General features: G+C 38.9%; 1 protein-coding gene across 1 annotated transcript in view; it reads right to left on the reverse strand.

The window, feature by feature from the left end:
- The window catches only part of Khdrbs3 (KH RNA binding domain containing, signal transduction associated 3), a 165,783-nt gene that overhangs the window by 80,615 nt on the left and 67,193 nt on the right, over positions 1-17,975 (reverse strand). The window contains exon 3 of the mRNA XM_026407458.2: positions 5,659-5,775. Coding sequence (XP_026263243.1) covers positions 5,659-5,775 — 117 coding nt within the window. The remainder of the gene's footprint in view (positions 1-5,658; positions 5,776-17,975) is intronic.

Consider the following 17,975-nt stretch of genomic DNA (forward strand, 5'->3'; position numbering starts at 1 on the left):
AAGTGTTTGCTGAGTGAATGGCTAAACATTAGCATTCATTCTGAATTCATGTGCACATTCATCTCCATGCCAGGTACGATGAGAAAAAAATAGTAAAATGTATGAAATGCAATTTTATACTAAGACAAGATTTGAAAACTTTTAAAATTTTATACAATTATGAGAATATTTGCTTAAATTTTCGTTTACATAATGAAGTTCAAGGAATATTAAGGTGGAGGAACAGCTGTTTAAGGGACTACTGATTTGGTTCTATTACCCACCTTTTCCTAACTGTCTATTACAGTTCCTGATTCTAGAATTACACTTCCAGATTTCTAGAATCTGTGTCTTCCATTAGTCTTTCTTTAGTGTATCTTTTTTTCAAAAAAAAATCTATCCCATAAGAGAATCCCAGGAGTTTCTGCAACAGTTCCTTTTAATTCCAACAGGAGCTCAGGGGCCAATGATGCAAATGCTAGAGGAACATGATTTTATTCCTTGATTCTGCCTTTTAAGGTTTTAACTTTGCTTAACTAATTTAAATTATTATGAAGAAAACAAAGATTGAAAACTAGAATATGAAAAAAGACATGAGATTTAATCAGATGCTCCTGAATCTTTGCTATCCTAGTCACCAGCTAGGTGAGGTTAGACAGATTATATGTAATCCAACACCTAATTCACAAAATGAGTTTGGTGGTGGTAACACTTGTACATCAATGTAGAGCCATTGAGAACACAAGGATACCATTATATAAATGCCTGTAGAAAGAAGATAGTATGTGTACTGTCTAATACATTGCATTATATACAGTGGGCACTCATTCATTCTAGTTTCCTTCCCATTTTATGGAAACTGAATTTGAAGTTGAAAAAAATGGAGAATAAATATAAGCTACCATAATATTCAAAACACTTCCTTGGAAATCTGTCTTCAGTTTATGAAGACCCTATTCCTTTATGTCAACTCTTGGTTGTTTTAATCAGAACATTCCAAACATTTGACCAGAAACTCTTCTGTTTCATAGCTCCAACTTCAAAACTTGGATTCTGTCCACTGCAGTTCATTTCTCCTAACACAAACTTCTGGGAAAAAAATTATCTTTTCCTAATATGATAGCAAAAAATGATTTAATTAGAGATTATAACTGTTGGTTTTATATTCTCGTTTTTGTCACACACTCAAGCTGTAACAGGAAGGATGTCTTAAAACTATATTCATTCCTCAATCCCACAGTAAAGAGTTCTCACAGACCGTTCTGTGGACAGAAAGCAGGGTATTGTTTAGGGAAGAACACAGACTCTGTAAAGACCTGCATTTAAAGCCCAAATACATCATTTACTGTATGATGCTGGTCAGTCACTTTTCCTCATCTGACAGGAGTGACTTTAAATGGGGGTAAGCATAGTGTAGTATCTATCTCACAGGGTTGTTAAAATAAGGAGCAAACACACACAAAAAAAAACCCTGAGAATCCTGCCTAGCAGATCAGCCTCCAGTAAGTGGACATGGAGAAGTACAGCAGGTGATGTGGGCAGAACATCCAGCAGGATGCTTGGCACAGACAGAATCCCAACAGACCCCAGCACTGCTGTGCTCTCAGGCTACACAGTCAGCTGAAGCCTGTCCATTGAGACTCATTCAATTTTTATCAATGTAGCAAAATAAATAAAAGAGGGAAATAAATTAAGTTCTGCTTAGACTTTTTAAAATAGTGATCACTCTGAGAATGTAAAGGGATGAGATACTTTAGAATGAGATTTTGATAGTAATGTGATTCTCATTAGAAATAAACATATTATTAAGTGAATCTAATTTCTGCAAATGAAAATTAAACCAGTAAAAAGGACCAACTGAAATCAATATTGAAGAGTCTAAGCAGTAAGTATCTCATTATAATATAGCAGACGGAATACTGGTAATATCCATTTAAGTAGTACACCTGTTACTTAAGCCCTGTGGTCATATTCAGTGAAATGCTTTCAAAGGCTGAAATATGTGCAACCGTAGAGTGTGACAGGCCAGAGGAAAAAGTGCTGGGGTGGAGTGAAGTGGGATGTTTCTTTCTGTATTCAAGAGTTTAAAGGAGGAAATAAGAGACTTGGGCTTGCTATGATTTGGATCTTAAGTGTCCCCAAAAGCCTGTGCGTCCAAGACTTAGTGTCCAGGGAGAAGCTACTGAGAAGCAGTGGAACCTTCAGGAGGTGGGCCTGGTTGGACACCTTCAGGATACTGTGTGTATGCTTAAAGGACAGAAGAGAACACAGCCCCTACTACTCTGTTTTCCTGGCCTCGAGGTGAGTGGTTTTTCTCTGCTACCACCACTAGTCATGATGTGTGTCTGGTCACAGAGCCCAAATGAACAGGGCCAATCATGGACTGATACCTCCAAAACTGTGAGCCCAAAATAAACTTTTCCTATTTTTAAGGTGATAATTTAAAGTATTTGCTATAGTGATGGAAAACTGACTACTACAGGGCTTTATTTTATCATTCTAAGATCAGGAAAATCTTAGAAGGTCTTAGTACTCATAGCTGAAGGCTGACGGAGCCCTCACTGTAGAGTCCAATCTTGCATAATGTGAAATACGACACAAGGACCAGTCTCTTCTCTTCTGTGAGATTAGACCATCCAAAGCCTAAGAACCCACAGAGCTCCACACAGCAGAAGCGTATCTGGTAAGGCTCTTCCTACACTGCCTGAACAGAAGGGACAGTCCTTGAAGGGAGAGGGCCATTCCCAGGCTTCATTCCCACTACTCCTTACTACCTCCTGGCCTGCAATAAGCTCCTACCTACCATACTCTTGCTCCATGGTTCCAGAAAAGAATAACTGAGTTAAATCCAGAGCCACTAGATGTGGTACTAGTAACTGCCACATCTCCTAGTGAGTGACACTTCTTCCTAGTCTTCCCAACAAGGTCTGAAACTTTTTACTAGAGTAAGTATATAATGAGAACAAATAGACAGTGTGAGTATTAACAGAACTGAGTCTGACCAAATGTTGCTTCACCAAGGGCCACAGGTCAGAGTGGGGAGTGTGAAGTCAAGAGACAGATGGATTTCTGGTCCTGGTCCATTGACAGTGGGCAGAGTGGACTGTAAATCCACAATATATGCTATTCCTCTCGTTGCTGGGTGTCTTGATGGAGTTAAGAATGATCAGCTAATGGAATCCTCTTTTTGATCTGGTGACCCATGTGGTCAAAAACACAGAAATGAAGGGATTAACAAATGAGTGATAGGTGATGTGGAAAAGAGGTCCAATGTGTAAAAACAGGGTGTCCCAAGCAGATGCAGAGCTGGTCCTCAGTGACCACACACTCTAGAGGACTCACTTGGCATATGCTCAAGTGTTTCACTTTCGATCCATCTCAGTACTGTTCAGGGTATTCATAAACAAAGGGATCACAGAGACAGGGATGGTGTTTATATACTATTTCACTACCAACTGTCTTTTTAAGGATGACTGGCTACTGACATTACGGAGTGCTCTATATGCCAACAGCACAGAAGAGCCACAGCCCTTGATATGACAACATAATTGAAAGGACCACTAAATCCTGACAGCAAGCTGAAAATGTTTAGGGTCCCATTTGTATGGGAATAGCCAGGTACTAACTGTAAATTGGACCTACAATCTAGATAAAGATTCACCTCCCTCACTTCACACAAAATAGTGCTTCTGACACAGATGTCCCTCAACCACAAAAATGTGGAACAATGGACTCCCAGGTCTACGGGCTTCGCTGCTCATGTTATATACTCATGACCAGACGGCCTCGCTGGGAACTGAATCAGGGTACCAGCAAGTGTGGAGTGTTTTCCTATAAGACATACACATTTTCTCATAAACTGGCCAAAATATGGTTACATTTTCTCCTACTGCAACAAAAGATGATTTAGGGGAATTGCAGTACCATCATTCAGGACAGCAAGGCCCAGTGAATAGTGAAGAAAGCTTAGGCATGCATTAGGATCATTCCAAACAATTTTTTCTTTTTTTAGTTTCTACCCTAAATATGTCTGGGAATCTTTACTTTTTTTTCCCCTAAAATCTTGAGAAGTTTAATGAGGTAGAAGTTTAACAATAGTGAAAACACTCTCCTTATGAATCTAAAAAAAAGTATCTACAAACTATTGGTCATTTCCTTGAACTGTTAATTTTTTTTTTAATTTTTAATTTTAATTTGTTATACATGACAACAGAATGCATTACAATCATGTTACAGATAATGAGCACAATTTTTCATATCTTTGGCTGTACACGAAAGTAGAGTCACATCCTTGGTGTCTTCATACATGTACTCAGGGTAAGATGGCCATCACATTCCAGCGTCTTTGCTATTCCTACACCTGCTCCCTTCTCCTCTCTCCCCCTTTCCCCTTTGCCCTATCTAGAGTTCATTAAACTGTTTTCCCATGGGTCTGACACATTTTCCATTACTGTGGTGGAAAAACTGGCATAATGGAGTCAGAAGAACATGGTTTTATTACCTGTGAGGCAAATAATATAATGAATGTCTCTGATTAAGCTAGATAATAACTTGAGTTCTCTTTGTTTTTTTATATGTGAAATAAGAAAAATGTTGTCTTCTTATATTTTTCCCAAAGCAAACAAAGACTGATATATACATATATAAAATGTCTCATGCTGTGCCTGACCCTCAGTGGCTGTTCAAAAAGCACATAGTGGCTGTAGTTATTATAAAAACTATTACTTTAGATGGACTTTGTGTGTGTGTGTGTGAAGAGACTGGATTTCATCTAAAAACCTTTCACATCTAATTCTCTCATTGCCTGACATTTCATGGTAGGTGATCGTGGAATGTGGATTTGGTTCTTGGTAATATAAATCTTTTAATCAGAAGAAAACAAGTGACAAGAGAGATCAATGTAAGTGGCACAGATTATGGTCTGTGGAAATACCTTTCAAATTTTTAAGAAAGCGATCAATAAAAATAACTCAGTAACTTTTAGGTTTGTTGAGAACAATTATGTTTTAGAATAGTAAACAATAATAGAAACAATTCAAATCAATTTTAGTGACTTCATAAAATACATAGGATATCAATTAAAGGTCAAAAAGAAAAAAAGAAAGCTATATACACTATAGACTCAACTATACTTAACTAAACTCATGCATTACTTAGCCCAGGGGTAAATTCTTAGAAATGCATGGTTAGACTTTTTCCTTATGCAAATGCACAAAGACAACCACAATATCACTAGGGAATATAATCTCATAGGACCACTGTCACATGTGTGGTTCATCATTAACAAAACATCATTATGCAGTATGTGACTGTGAAAAAGTCCTAAAGGAACCAGTCTAAGCTGCAGTGATGGACAGACCACAGGTAACATTTATTTCTCTTCATGGTAATTCTAGTGCTATCATACTACCTTCAAGGTGACATAGTACTCTTGAATAAAAAAAAAAAAAAAGCATTATCATTGTTACAAATACAGGTTTAAGATACCACCTATTTTTAAATTGGACAGAGTGACTTCACTTTCTAAAGAGCATCACAAATCACGTCACATAAAATTTTCATATAGTTCCAGCTGAGACCCCTGGTTAGCTATTGCAGACCAGGTATTAACACGATGGATGATCTAAAGGCCCGTGACACCTGCCTAGGAAAGTGGCCACTGTATATGATGCACATTACCTTTGACTTGTCTCTCATGGAGCCTTTTCCCAGGATGGACATTTTTGTCAAAGTTTCTTCTTGTAAACGCTTCAGAGAATTGCCACGAGGACCCAAAAGTTTCCCCACAAAGTTGAACTAGGAAAAACAAATCAACCAACCATATTTGTAACATTCATATCTTAAAGCAATTACCAAACTTGAACATTAGGAAACACTATATAGTATGTGACATATCACTCATTAATAACCAGTACTTACTTCCTACTATGTGCATCATACTGTGATGTTGTCTACAAACCATATAAAGTGGTACTGAAAACTGTAAAATTTTAAGGGATATAATTTATGTCCATCGCTTTAAGTGATGCCTTTATTTCATAAATTGTGAATGGACTTAATTCCCCAGAATTTCTGAATCACTATCCTGACTTTCAGAGATGAACAGTGCTAGGAATGCAGACGAAGAAAATGATATCAGATTCACTGTGATATGCACTAGCCTGGTCACTATATAAATTCAGTTATCCAACCAATGTGTGGATGCATCTAGATGAGTTCTTAGGCATTCAGTGGCAACAGAAGCTTTACAACAAAATCCATTAATCTCTTCCAAAATAACTAGATATGAGAAGGTGGGCAATTTATTCAACGTCGTTGCCTACAGTTTACTTAACAAGCAGAGTAGAAATAAATTAAGAGGATAACCTCTGAGGTTAAAATGTTATGCCTTAAAACTGGCTTTTCCACTTACCAGCTGAGTAACCCTGGGCAGGTCACCTAAACCTGTCTGTGTCAGTTCCCTCATGGGAAATATAGGAATGACAACAAGACTGACTTATCCTCCTAGGGCTGTTCTGAGGACTAAGTGTGCCAATATAAATCAATCAATTTCCCTTAGAACAATACTTGGCAGATAAATACATGCTGAATGATAAATGAACTTACTGTTTTTATTATACCAGGGATTTAACTGAGGGGTGCTTTACCAGTGAGGCACAGTCCTAGCCCTTTTTATTCAATTTTTTTTTTTTTTTTTTTAATTTTGAGACAGGGTCTTGCTAAATTTCTTAGGGCCTCACTAAGAGGCTGGCCATGAGCTTGCAATCCTCTGTCTCAGCCTCTAGAGTTGCTAGGATTATAGGCATGAGTCACCACACCCAGCTTTACTCAATATATCTTGAATAAAATAATTTTTATTAGGAATTACATAAAAATTTTAAATACTTTACTATAATCAAGGTAAATCACAAATGCTTCTGGGTCCCAAATAGAAACTCAATCTGTTTATCAGGAGAAAACTGTTCCTGTTGCAAGATTCTTGATTGTAAACTCAAATACAGTTGCCACTTCTTCAATGACCTATGCCACTGTTGTGTTTTGTTTTCAAAAAATATTTAAAAAATAGTTCCCCAGTATATCTAATTATGACACTTGAAATAATTTTCTTGAAATTAATTAATACTTTAAAAAATCAAAATGCTATTTTTCCTTACCTACTTTTAGTTTTTTTATTTTCAACCAAAATTCAAATATATGTTTTTAACCTTCACATAAAAATTTTTTTTACCCCTTTCAATGCTTTATTCACTCAATTACTCAATACAATTTTACTCTGTAGGTTCTTTTTATTTATTTTTTTATTATTAGTTGTTCAAAACATTACATAGCTCTTGACATATCATATTTCATACTTTAGATTCAAGTGGGTTATGAACTCCCACTTTTACCCCGTATACAGCATGCAGAATCACATCGGTTACACATCCACGTTTTTACATACTGCCATACTAGTGTCTGTTGTATTCTGCTGCCCTTCCTATCCTCTACTATCCCCCCTCCCCTCCCCTGCCTTCCCATCTTCTCTCTCTACCCCATCTACAGTAGTTTATTTCTCTCTCTCGTTTTTTTTTTCTCCTTTCCCCTCACTTCCTCACACTTCAGATAGAGGCCTAATATCCAGAGTATACAAAGAACTCAAAAAATTAAACAATAAGAAAACAAATAACCCAATCAACAAATGGGCCAAGGACCTGAACAGACACTTCTCAGAGGAGGGTATACAATCAATCAATAAGTACATGAAAAAATGCTCACCATCTCTAGCAGTCAGAGAAATGCAAATCAAAACCACCCTAAGATACCATCTCACTCCAGTAAGATTGGCAGCCACTATGAAGTCAAACAACAACAAGTGCTGGCGAGGATGTGGAGAAAAGGGTACACTTGTACATTGCTGGTGGGACTGCAAATTGGTGCGGCCAATTTGGAAAGCAGTATGGAGATACCTCGGAAAGCTGGGAATGGAACCACCATTTGACCCAGCTATTCCCCTTCTCGGTCTATTCCCTAAAGACCTAAAAAGAGCATGCTACAGGGACACTGCTACATCGATGTTCATAGCAGCATGAGTCACAATAGCTACACTTCCCTGTCCTGGATAATGCATTTCACTGAAGGGGATCCCCCAGTCTTCTGAGAGGAGGCATTTACCTGGCTGCCAGATCCTGGGAAGCCATCCTTCAGCCTGCAAGCTATGAAGGATGCCATCCCCCTGCACTCTCCGTGACATCTCACCTAAGCCCTCTGTCCTTCTCTTCCTCAACCTCTTCAGGAAACCCACTCTGTCCTTTATAGGGTGTGGAAGGGCAGACAGCTGGCTTCAGAGATGGGAAGATGTCTGGCAGCACTCCTTGTTCCAGTGCTGTCCTCTAAATCCACCTTGTAGACTGAAATCTAAAGTTCCTGAGTCTCTGCAAGGTTCCCCCAAACAGGGAGCATGCTCTAGGGCTGCACACCGCAAGCTGAGGGCACCCAGTTCTCTATCATTGTGAGACGTGACCATCTACCACAGGTTTGCAGGTACCAAAATTTTACTGACCTTATCTTTTGTTGTCTCACTTGTCCTTTCCATCTTCACAGATTCATCTTTTTTATTCATTCATATTAATTTTAGAAGGTTCAAGAATGGAGTAAAAATAAATTTCTGTGATTATATAGTCATATTCACATTATGTCCTAAATGGCCAAACTTTATTAACTGATAAAAATTAAGAGGCATTAGAAAACATTCAGTCTACACATCTAAGTTGATAATGAAGAAACTGGTATATACAAAACAGTATGATTTAATCCAGGTAACTTGAAAAAACATAGGATTCTGGTTGAACATACAGAAATCAGTAAACATGATATACCACATCAACAGAATGAAGGATAGAGCCTTATGACCATCTCAAAGATGCAGAAAGGCATTCAATGAAATTCAACATTGTTCACGATAAAATCATTGCAGAAACCAGGTGCAGGAAGATTATCTCTCAGCGTAACAGAGGCCATGCATAAGAAGCTAACCTTACACTGGATTGAAAAAAAAAGCTAAACAATTTCTCTCTAAGATCTGCAATAAGACAAGGAGGTTCACTTTTGCCACTTTCATTTAACATTGCATGGAAATCCTAGCCAGAGCAACAAGGCAAGAGAAAGAAAGAGTCAAACTGCCACTGTTTGTAAATGACATGATCTTATGGAGCAAATCCCAAAGAATCCACCAAAAAACTATTAGAATAAAAAGGATTTAGCAAAGTTGTAGGACACAAAACCACTATACAAAAATCAGTAGCATTGCCCTAAGCCAACAGACAATTATCTGAGATAGAAATCAAGAAAGCAATCTCATTTATAATAGGTACAATAAATAAATAAAATTCCTAAGAATGAATTTGATCAAAGAAGTGAATGATCTCTATAATGAAACTACAAAACATTGATGAAAGAAACTGTAGAAGGCACATAAAACCAAAAGTTCATCCTGTTTATGGATTGGAAGAAACCATATTGTTAAAATGTCCGTAGCACCAGAGCAATCTACAGATTCCTGCATTCCTGTTAAAACACCAATGACATTCTGCACAGAAAAAGGAAAAAAAAATCCCCAAACTTGTATGAAACTTCAAAGATCCCCAAATAGCCAAACAGCCAAAGCCATCTTGAGCAAAAAGAACAAAAACATGATGTATGACATTACCGTCTTCAAAATTTACTACAAAGCTATAGCAATCCAACAGCATGGCTATGGCATAAAGGCAGAAATAGGAACAAAGTGAACAGAACAATGAGGCTAGCAGTAAACCCACATCTCCAGCCAGCTGGTCTTCACCAAGGTGCAAACCCCACCCAACAGAGGAAGGACAGTCTTTCTAATAATTGGTGCTGGGAAAGTCGGGTATCTAGCTGCAGAAGGAAGAAACTAGACCCCTACCCTTTACAGCTACAAAACCAACTCAGATGGACTAAAGACTGGAGTGGAAGACCTGGAACTTGGACAGCATTACATGAAAACAAGGAAAAGCTTCGGGATGTTAAAATGGGCACAGGAAACAAAGCAAAATACCAAATGGATTATATCAGAAACCTTCTGCGGAGTAAGGAAAACGATGATTGATGATCAGAATGCAGAGACAAACTAAAGGACTGGAGAAAATATTTGCAAACTATACCTCTGATAAGGGTTAATACCCAGAATATATAAGGAACTCAAAAAACTCAATGGCAAAAACACCTGATTAGAAAATATTTCTTAAAAAAAACACATAAAAATGGCTAATAAGAAAATGAAAAAATTTCAACATCACTAATCAAAGTCAAATTAACCCACTTTGGTAAAAATAACACTGCATACTGTTGGTGAAAATGCAAACTGGTACAGCCACGGGGTACTGAAGGTTCTTAAAATGCTGAAAATAAACCACATAAGATCCCCTACTGGTTCATATCCAAAGGAAATGAAATCAGTATTCAGAAAAGACATGTGTGCTTCCATGTTCACTGCAGCACTGTTGACGACAACCCAAGTGTGCATCAACTGATGAGCGGATAAATGCGGTGCATTTATACAAAGAAATACCAATGGGCCCTCACAAAGAAGGAAATGCCACTGTTTCGTCAACATGGATGGAAAGAAGTACATTTTGTTAGGTAAAACAAGCCAGGAACAGAAAGACAATGCTTCATGAGGTCACTACTGAGGAACAAAGGCCAAGGGATGGGAAAGGTTCATTATTTACTGGTTAACTAAGTTAAGAACAAGACTATGTGATTTTTTTTTTTTTTTTTTTTTTTTTTTTGCTACCAGGGATTGAAACCAGTGACGCTTAACCACTGAGCCACATCCCCAGCCCTTTTCTATATTTTATTTAAATATAGGGACTAATTGACCTGCTTAGGGCCTTGCTAAGTTCCTGAAGCTGGCTTTGAACTCACAATCTTCCTGCTTCAGATTCCCGAGCAGCTGGGAGTATAGGTATGTGACACCAACACTGCACCTGGTGTGATGCATGTTTAGAATAAAGGATATTTTGTTTATAACCATAAACAAACAATAAGTGTTTGAGGAGATACATTTAACCTGACTTGAACATTATACAATGTATACATGTATCAATGTATCACCTGGTACCACCCCATTAATACAAACAACTGTTAGGGTTTTACTACGGACAAATAAATTAATTTTTAAAAAACACCTTTCAAGAATTGATTGTCCTCCAGTTTGGGCCATTATCAAGATGTCTACAAAAGTTTTGATGAATAAAGTTATATACTGATGGAGCAGAGAGTAGGGAGAACATTGGGCTAAGTATAAAACTAATGATGAGTCAACTGTATTTCATTTGTTGCTGTAATAAATTTTTTACATAATAAAAAAGCCATAGGAATCTATGTATTAAAGACATAAAATCATTTTATATGATTTTATAAACCCTTAGGATTTCTTTCTTCATTTAACTACTAGCCTTTGTTTACAAAAAAAAAAAAAAAAAAAAAAAAAAAAAAACCTAAATGAGAACTTTCACTATCAGAAACATTAATCCTTTCTTTGTTCTTATCTCTACTCAACCCTACACTGTGTGTCAGCTGGAGCTCTAAACCTCAGATCTTCAGTCTTCAGCACAGGGATCATGTATGTACCATGGATGTTTGTTGTATGAACTAAGTAAGAAAATATATAAAAAAAAATACCTACAAGAATAGCCACCAGATTATCTAAACTTAAAATGTAACAGACCAATGAATTTAACTACTGTGGACATGTGGAATCTTCTCTGAAGACACCACCTTATACTGAGCTGACTTCCCTCCATCCATAAAGCTACTTAGGGAGCCAGCACACCAACCAAAAGGACCAGGCCCAAGCCACTCAGGTGGGCCAAGGACTCGATGTCTACTTGGATGCTTGGGATTCTGAGACTCAGATTTTTTATGTAAATTTTTTATTAATATAAGATAGCAGAATGCATTACAATTCTTATTACACATATAGAGCACAATTATTCATATCTCTGTTTGTATATATAGTATATTCACACTAATTTGTGTCTTCATACATGTACTCTGGATAGTAATGATCATCACTTTCCACCATCATTAATTATCCCATGCCCTCTCTTTTTCCCTCCAACCCCTCTGCCCTATCTAGAATTCATCTAATCCTCCCATGCTCCCCCTCCCTACCACACTATGAATCAGCCTCCTTACATCAAAGAAAACATTTGGCATTTGTTTTTTGGGAATTGGCCAACTACACTTAGCATTATCTTCTCTAACTCCAACCATTTACCTGCAAATGCTATGATTTTATTCTCTTTTATTGCTGAGTAATATCCATTGTGTATATATGTCACATTTTTTTTTATCCATTCATCTATTGAAGGGATCTTACTGTGCCCACGTCCTCTGAGCTGGGCCACACTGATGGCAATGTACTCAACTGCTCACTCATCCCTCAAGCTACAGGTTGCATCACCTCCCTTGGGCATTTGCGAATAAGTAAGTTTGTCTGGCTAACAACAACTGGGGTCGCTATTGGGATTTAGTGTACACCACAGCAAAGGCCTTGATGTCACACATCAGAAATGATGAGCTGCCCTGCACAAGGGAGCAGGGCCCTGTATAAAATGCCAGCTGTGCCCACAGAAGACTCACCAATAAGGGTCACCTCCTATTAGATTGGAAGCTCTCACTACTGTCCTCTTGGTTCATAAGTTCAGTTCCTCAGTGGATTCTATAAAATACCCTAATATAGTTAAAAACAAAACAAAATAAAACAAACAAACAAACAAAAAAAAAAACAAGATTAAACTTGGTCTGTGAAGCAAGCCTGTAAACCCAGAGACCTAAGAGGCTAAGGCAGGAGGCTTCCAAGTTTGAAGGCAGCCTAATCAACTTAGCAAGACCCTGGAAATGGAACTCAGTGACAGAGAGCAGCAGGGTATAATGGCCAATACTGCAAAACAAAGGAACATCTAAAACCAAAAACCAAACTAACAAAAAACCTTGAGAATAAAAAACTTTACAAAATCCCTTGAGGTAGCCACAGTCAGCATTCTCAAGAAAAGTCATAAGCAATAGTTGGACCAAGAGAATATTCTAAACTCTTTAGGTGTCATCTCCCCAGCCATGGGTCCTGCAAGCCCTCCTCAGGGCCCGTTGCTCTGGACTTCTGAGCAAGTCGCTGGGATATGTTCTCCCTCTAACCAAGGAGCACGTAGTAGTTACAGGCCTCAGTTTCACCACATTTACTGGTGTGGTGGCTTGTGAAAGCCATTAGACTTCAGGTTGCTGGGGAGATGAAAACATCAGGCAATGTGCTGAATGTCACCTGAATTCAGTCTGTACAGCAATGATGGTTCAGAGAGCTCTTTGTGTTCCTGGAAACAGCTTACTGCAAAAGACCTCTTCCCCAGATGATGGGACTCACAGCCATGGATTTACTTATGACAAGGTGAGACACAGACCCTCTAAATTCCTATTCTTTGTCCCACAGAAAAGTAGATACAGAAAAAGCTATATTCTGTGGCTTGACTAAACTTTAGTTTGGCTTCTCTGCCCAGTTCCCTGAACTATGATTTACCCACAACTTGAGCCAGCTGAAAAGCCCCTTGGAAAAAGGGCCAAGTTCAGGATAAAAGACTGACTGCTGCTGCATCCTGCCTCAGCTATCCATTCATCCGGCCTGCCCACACCTGGCAGCCTCCTTCACTTCTCCCCATAAAAGCCCTGTCTGCTTGCCTCTGAGAGGTGCCCTATAGTCTCACCCTCAGTCAGGTCTCCCACTGTATTAACCTCCTTCGCCGAGTGCAGAGATCCTCTCTATGTTCTAGCAATAATCCTTTCAAATAAAGGCTCTCCTTATTTAATTCCAGATTTATGTATTTGACAACTATATCTGCAAGATAGATTGTAACAACTTAATACATTTCAACATTCATTTTTATAAATAATTTCATGTGTCTAAGTAAATTCATCACTCCATTAGTCAATATGCATTTACTAATAATTTCATTTGTTCATCTGTATTGAAAGTGAAATGTTATCATTTCTAAGACCAATGGTTTTCTCCAGATGCCAATTACTAAACAATATAATCATACACAACAAAACTAAAATTGTAAATAGAAAATTTTTTTAGTCATTTCAAAAACAGTAAACTAACAACTATAAGCATATTTGAATTTCACTACAAAATCAGACTGCCCTGTATATATAAGCCGTGATTGTGATATTTTTCATTGGCAAAGACCAAGTGCCTTTCTGAACTATTCTTAATTGAGCTAAACTCTATTTGTGGCTTGACAATGTTCCCTGGGGAACAATTAAGTTAAGCTGTCATTTCACAAACAACTCAACCTGAAGAACATGGCATGGTCTTCACTAAAAGATTCCCCTTTCCCTTAACTGGGTGCTCATCAAAAACCCACTTGAATCAAACTGTGAAATATGATGTATTAAGAACTATGTAACGTTTTGAACGACCAACAATAAAAAAAAAAAAAAGCTAATAGTGGAACAAAGGGATGTTTTACTGATCTCTAACTAGTTAAACACCCAAGGCAAAATGTAACCCTCTCCACCCCAGCTTCAAATCTGTTCTTCCAGAGTTCAGCGGCCAGCAAAGGTGCCCTCCACACAGTAACTCATACCCAGACCAACGTCCTCTCGGAGCAATGGCCTGGCCTTCCATGTTCATGGCTCTACTCTAACACCTGGCAGGAAGGCTACTAATTCATGCTCAGTGAACTAACTGGTTTAAATCTTAACAAGTTTACCTATGAATTATCACTAAAAATTATCCATTTTTCTCTTCCCTACACCACCACCCTAGTCCAGGCCACCACCTCCTTTCCGGCAGACCACTGTAGAGTCCTCTCTGCATCATTGCTGTCTCCTTCTACCAGCAGAGGTCTTTCTGAAACACAAGGCTGACCTTACTCTTGGCTTAGACCATGTCTGTCCTGCCCTCTGATGTCCTGTTCTGGCGCTGAAGCCCTCCCTGAGCAAGCTTGCTCACCTTCCAGTCACCACTCCTGCCTCTGACTTAAGCCATTCCAGACTGTTTTCAGTTTTTCAAAACCACCCTGCTCCAGGAACAGACATTCAGTTCAGATGTAAAGGGCTGGAAAGAATGTCAAGTCACTCCCACCTCAAAACAGTAAAACAAACAAACCAAAAAAGGCTACATAGAATACAAATTAATGCTAAGTCCTAGGGCAAATACTAACCCCACATATCTCCAAAAGATATCCTGCGGGGCTAGCGTGAAAGCATGAAGTCCTAAAGGCCCTGAATTAGGAGGGCTGCACCATTTTTTTTTTATTGGTTGTTCACAACATTACAAAGCTCTTGACATATCATATTTCATACATTAGAATCAAGTGGGTTATGAACTCCCATTTTTACCCTAAATACAGATTGCAGAATCACATCGCTGCAGCATTTTTAAGGTGTTCTCTGCAGGACTCCCTTGAGCTGCAGATGCTCCAGGGAAGATCAGGAAGCATACTGAAACCCTTCCCTGTGAGCTGGTGGGCCAGAGGAAAGCACCACTGCTGATGTTCCCCTGGACCCATCCATTCTGCCTCCCTCCTGAAAAAAATAAAATAAAAAGCCTTAGTCTACAAAAGCAACAACTGTTTCATTTTATTCTTTGTAATATTAACAAATTCAACAGAACTCTCCTCAGGCCAGTGCACAGCCCTCAGCAAGTGTCATTACAGTCATAGGGGGAATATGCTCTAGGAGCTGAGTAGAAACAAAGGCAAGAACTTGTTCTTAGGACCTATGTGAGCTGTAGTGAGAGGAGGCAGATGATAAGTAAAACGTGCTTTGCAGTAACAATGCCTGCTAACTAGAGAAGGGAAGCAACTACAGAGTGCAGGACCCCCGGACTGCAGGGACAGTTACAGAAAGCTGGCCTCTGTGAGGCGATCAGGAGTGGTGCCCATGCCAGGATCTGGAAACAGAGTTTCCCTGCAAGGTGAAGGCAAAAGCCCTCCACACAGAGGACCTTCTGAGCAACACAGTGACAAGGCTGGACTGAGTGGAGGAGAACGGAGGAGCAGAGACTAGGGAAGAGCAGGAGACACACACCCAGGGGGCTGCGTGGCACCAGGGTCAGTCTGGATTAAAACACAGATGCAGTGGCTTCATTCTCTTTGTATTTGGTCACAGCTAATATGTTCCACATTGATATGAATTTTAACAATGGCAGAAATTTACATTAAAAAAAGAACAAAATCAATTGCTTAAGTTCATGTGCGGCTCCTTCCCTGCAGCGCCCTCCCCATCAGACTGCCCTGAGACCTTCTCCAGACACCTCTGCTCACATTCTGAACCTGCACTCAGGCTCCTCCAGGCAACAGCCAGGAGAGGTGCCTAGGACCCACAAGCTGGAGCACGGGGAGTTCCACAAGGCAGACCCGCTGAGGCGCGTTCCCAGTCGCAGTGATCTGGGTGGGAAGGGAGAATGTTTTGGCACCACACACCACCCACAGACAGTCCACAACCACAGGTCCCACCCTCACAGACAGCCACCAGGCTCTCTGCCACTCTGAAGAGGACCCTGTGGAAGGAGCAAGTATAGTCAGAGTGATAGTCCGGAGTCTACATCCTGTGCTTCTGCACACCACAGAAACAGCCAACAGACACAGCACATGCCTGAGAGTATCCAGCCTCAGGCCCCTGGGCTGACTGACCTAGAACCAGCTGTTGGGAAGTCCACAACAATCAGGGCAGTTGTTGGGGGGACCCAAAGGTGAAGAGTGACGGACATCTTCTAAAGGCTTTTGGAGGGACCCAAAGCTGAAGGCTCCAAATCCCGATGAAATCCAAACCGAGACTCAGTAAGAATTTTCTTCAACTTGGCATGGCTTACTCTAAATAGCTCTACTGTCAACTGTGATTGTGTATATATTACTCTCCATTTTTATTCCATAGTTGTTACCCTAGCATTCAATACTGTGCTCTGAACCCATTTACTTGTATTTCTTGTAATGTTTTAAAGCATGAAATGAAATCATGCTGTGTTTGTTTTCCTAGCCTGGCTTACACATGCTCCTCTTTCCTCCTGTCTCCTCTCACATTACCCACTACTGCCTGAACCCCGCCCTCATCCATCTTCTTCATTTTACCCTGGTGTGTATTAGTTTTTTCACCTTTTCATCTCTCTTCTTTTGCCCAAAATTTCTCTTTTCCCCTTTTCAGTTCCTATTTAATGTTATGGCAATTTTTTATATCTAAACTAACTCTTCAACCTATTGCAGAACATTATTCCAAGTTTATACCTAGACTAAAGGAACTATGGAGAACAGAATCAACAAGTTTTTGATTTTCCCTAAGACTGAATAGTATGTGGCTTTGCTTTGAAATGATTGTAGTAAAGAGAGTTTAGAGTCTTTTCTCTAAGTGAGACAGATAATGGGAATAGTAGAGAGCACAGACTGCATGAAAAGTATCAATACCTGGATATTCACCCAATCACGGCACTTAAGAAGCTCAGTACCAAGTCTGCTGCATAAAGAAGAAGTGATAATCATCCCAAGAGATGGATAAACATACAAACAGTATGCAATACCAAGTGAAAAGACCAAAAACAACCCCCAACACAGCAAATATTGACCCCATTGACACCACAGTGGAGGAAGTAAATGTTGGAGAAAAAATTTAGAAAGTTCATAGTTAAAATGTTCAATGAGCTAAAAGAAAATGTCACCAATTATCATATAATATATATATATATATATATATATATATATATATATATATATATCATTTGAATAAAGAGAGATTTTTTAAAAAGTACCAAACAGAAGTGCTGAATATGAATTACTCAATAAGTTAAATTAAAATTCAATGAAAAGCATCACCAATAGATTCAACCACTTTAAAGATAGATTCTCAGGCCCTGAAGCAAATCATATAATCTTGAAAATAAGTTAATCATAAAGAAAAGATTGTAAGAGACTATGACCACAATGTTCAAGAAACCCAGGATAACATTA

Source organism: Urocitellus parryii, chromosome 7 (genome assembly GCF_045843805.1).
Source record: "Urocitellus parryii isolate mUroPar1 chromosome 7, mUroPar1.hap1, whole genome shotgun sequence".
Taxonomy (NCBI): domain Eukaryota; kingdom Metazoa; phylum Chordata; class Mammalia; order Rodentia; family Sciuridae; genus Urocitellus; species Urocitellus parryii.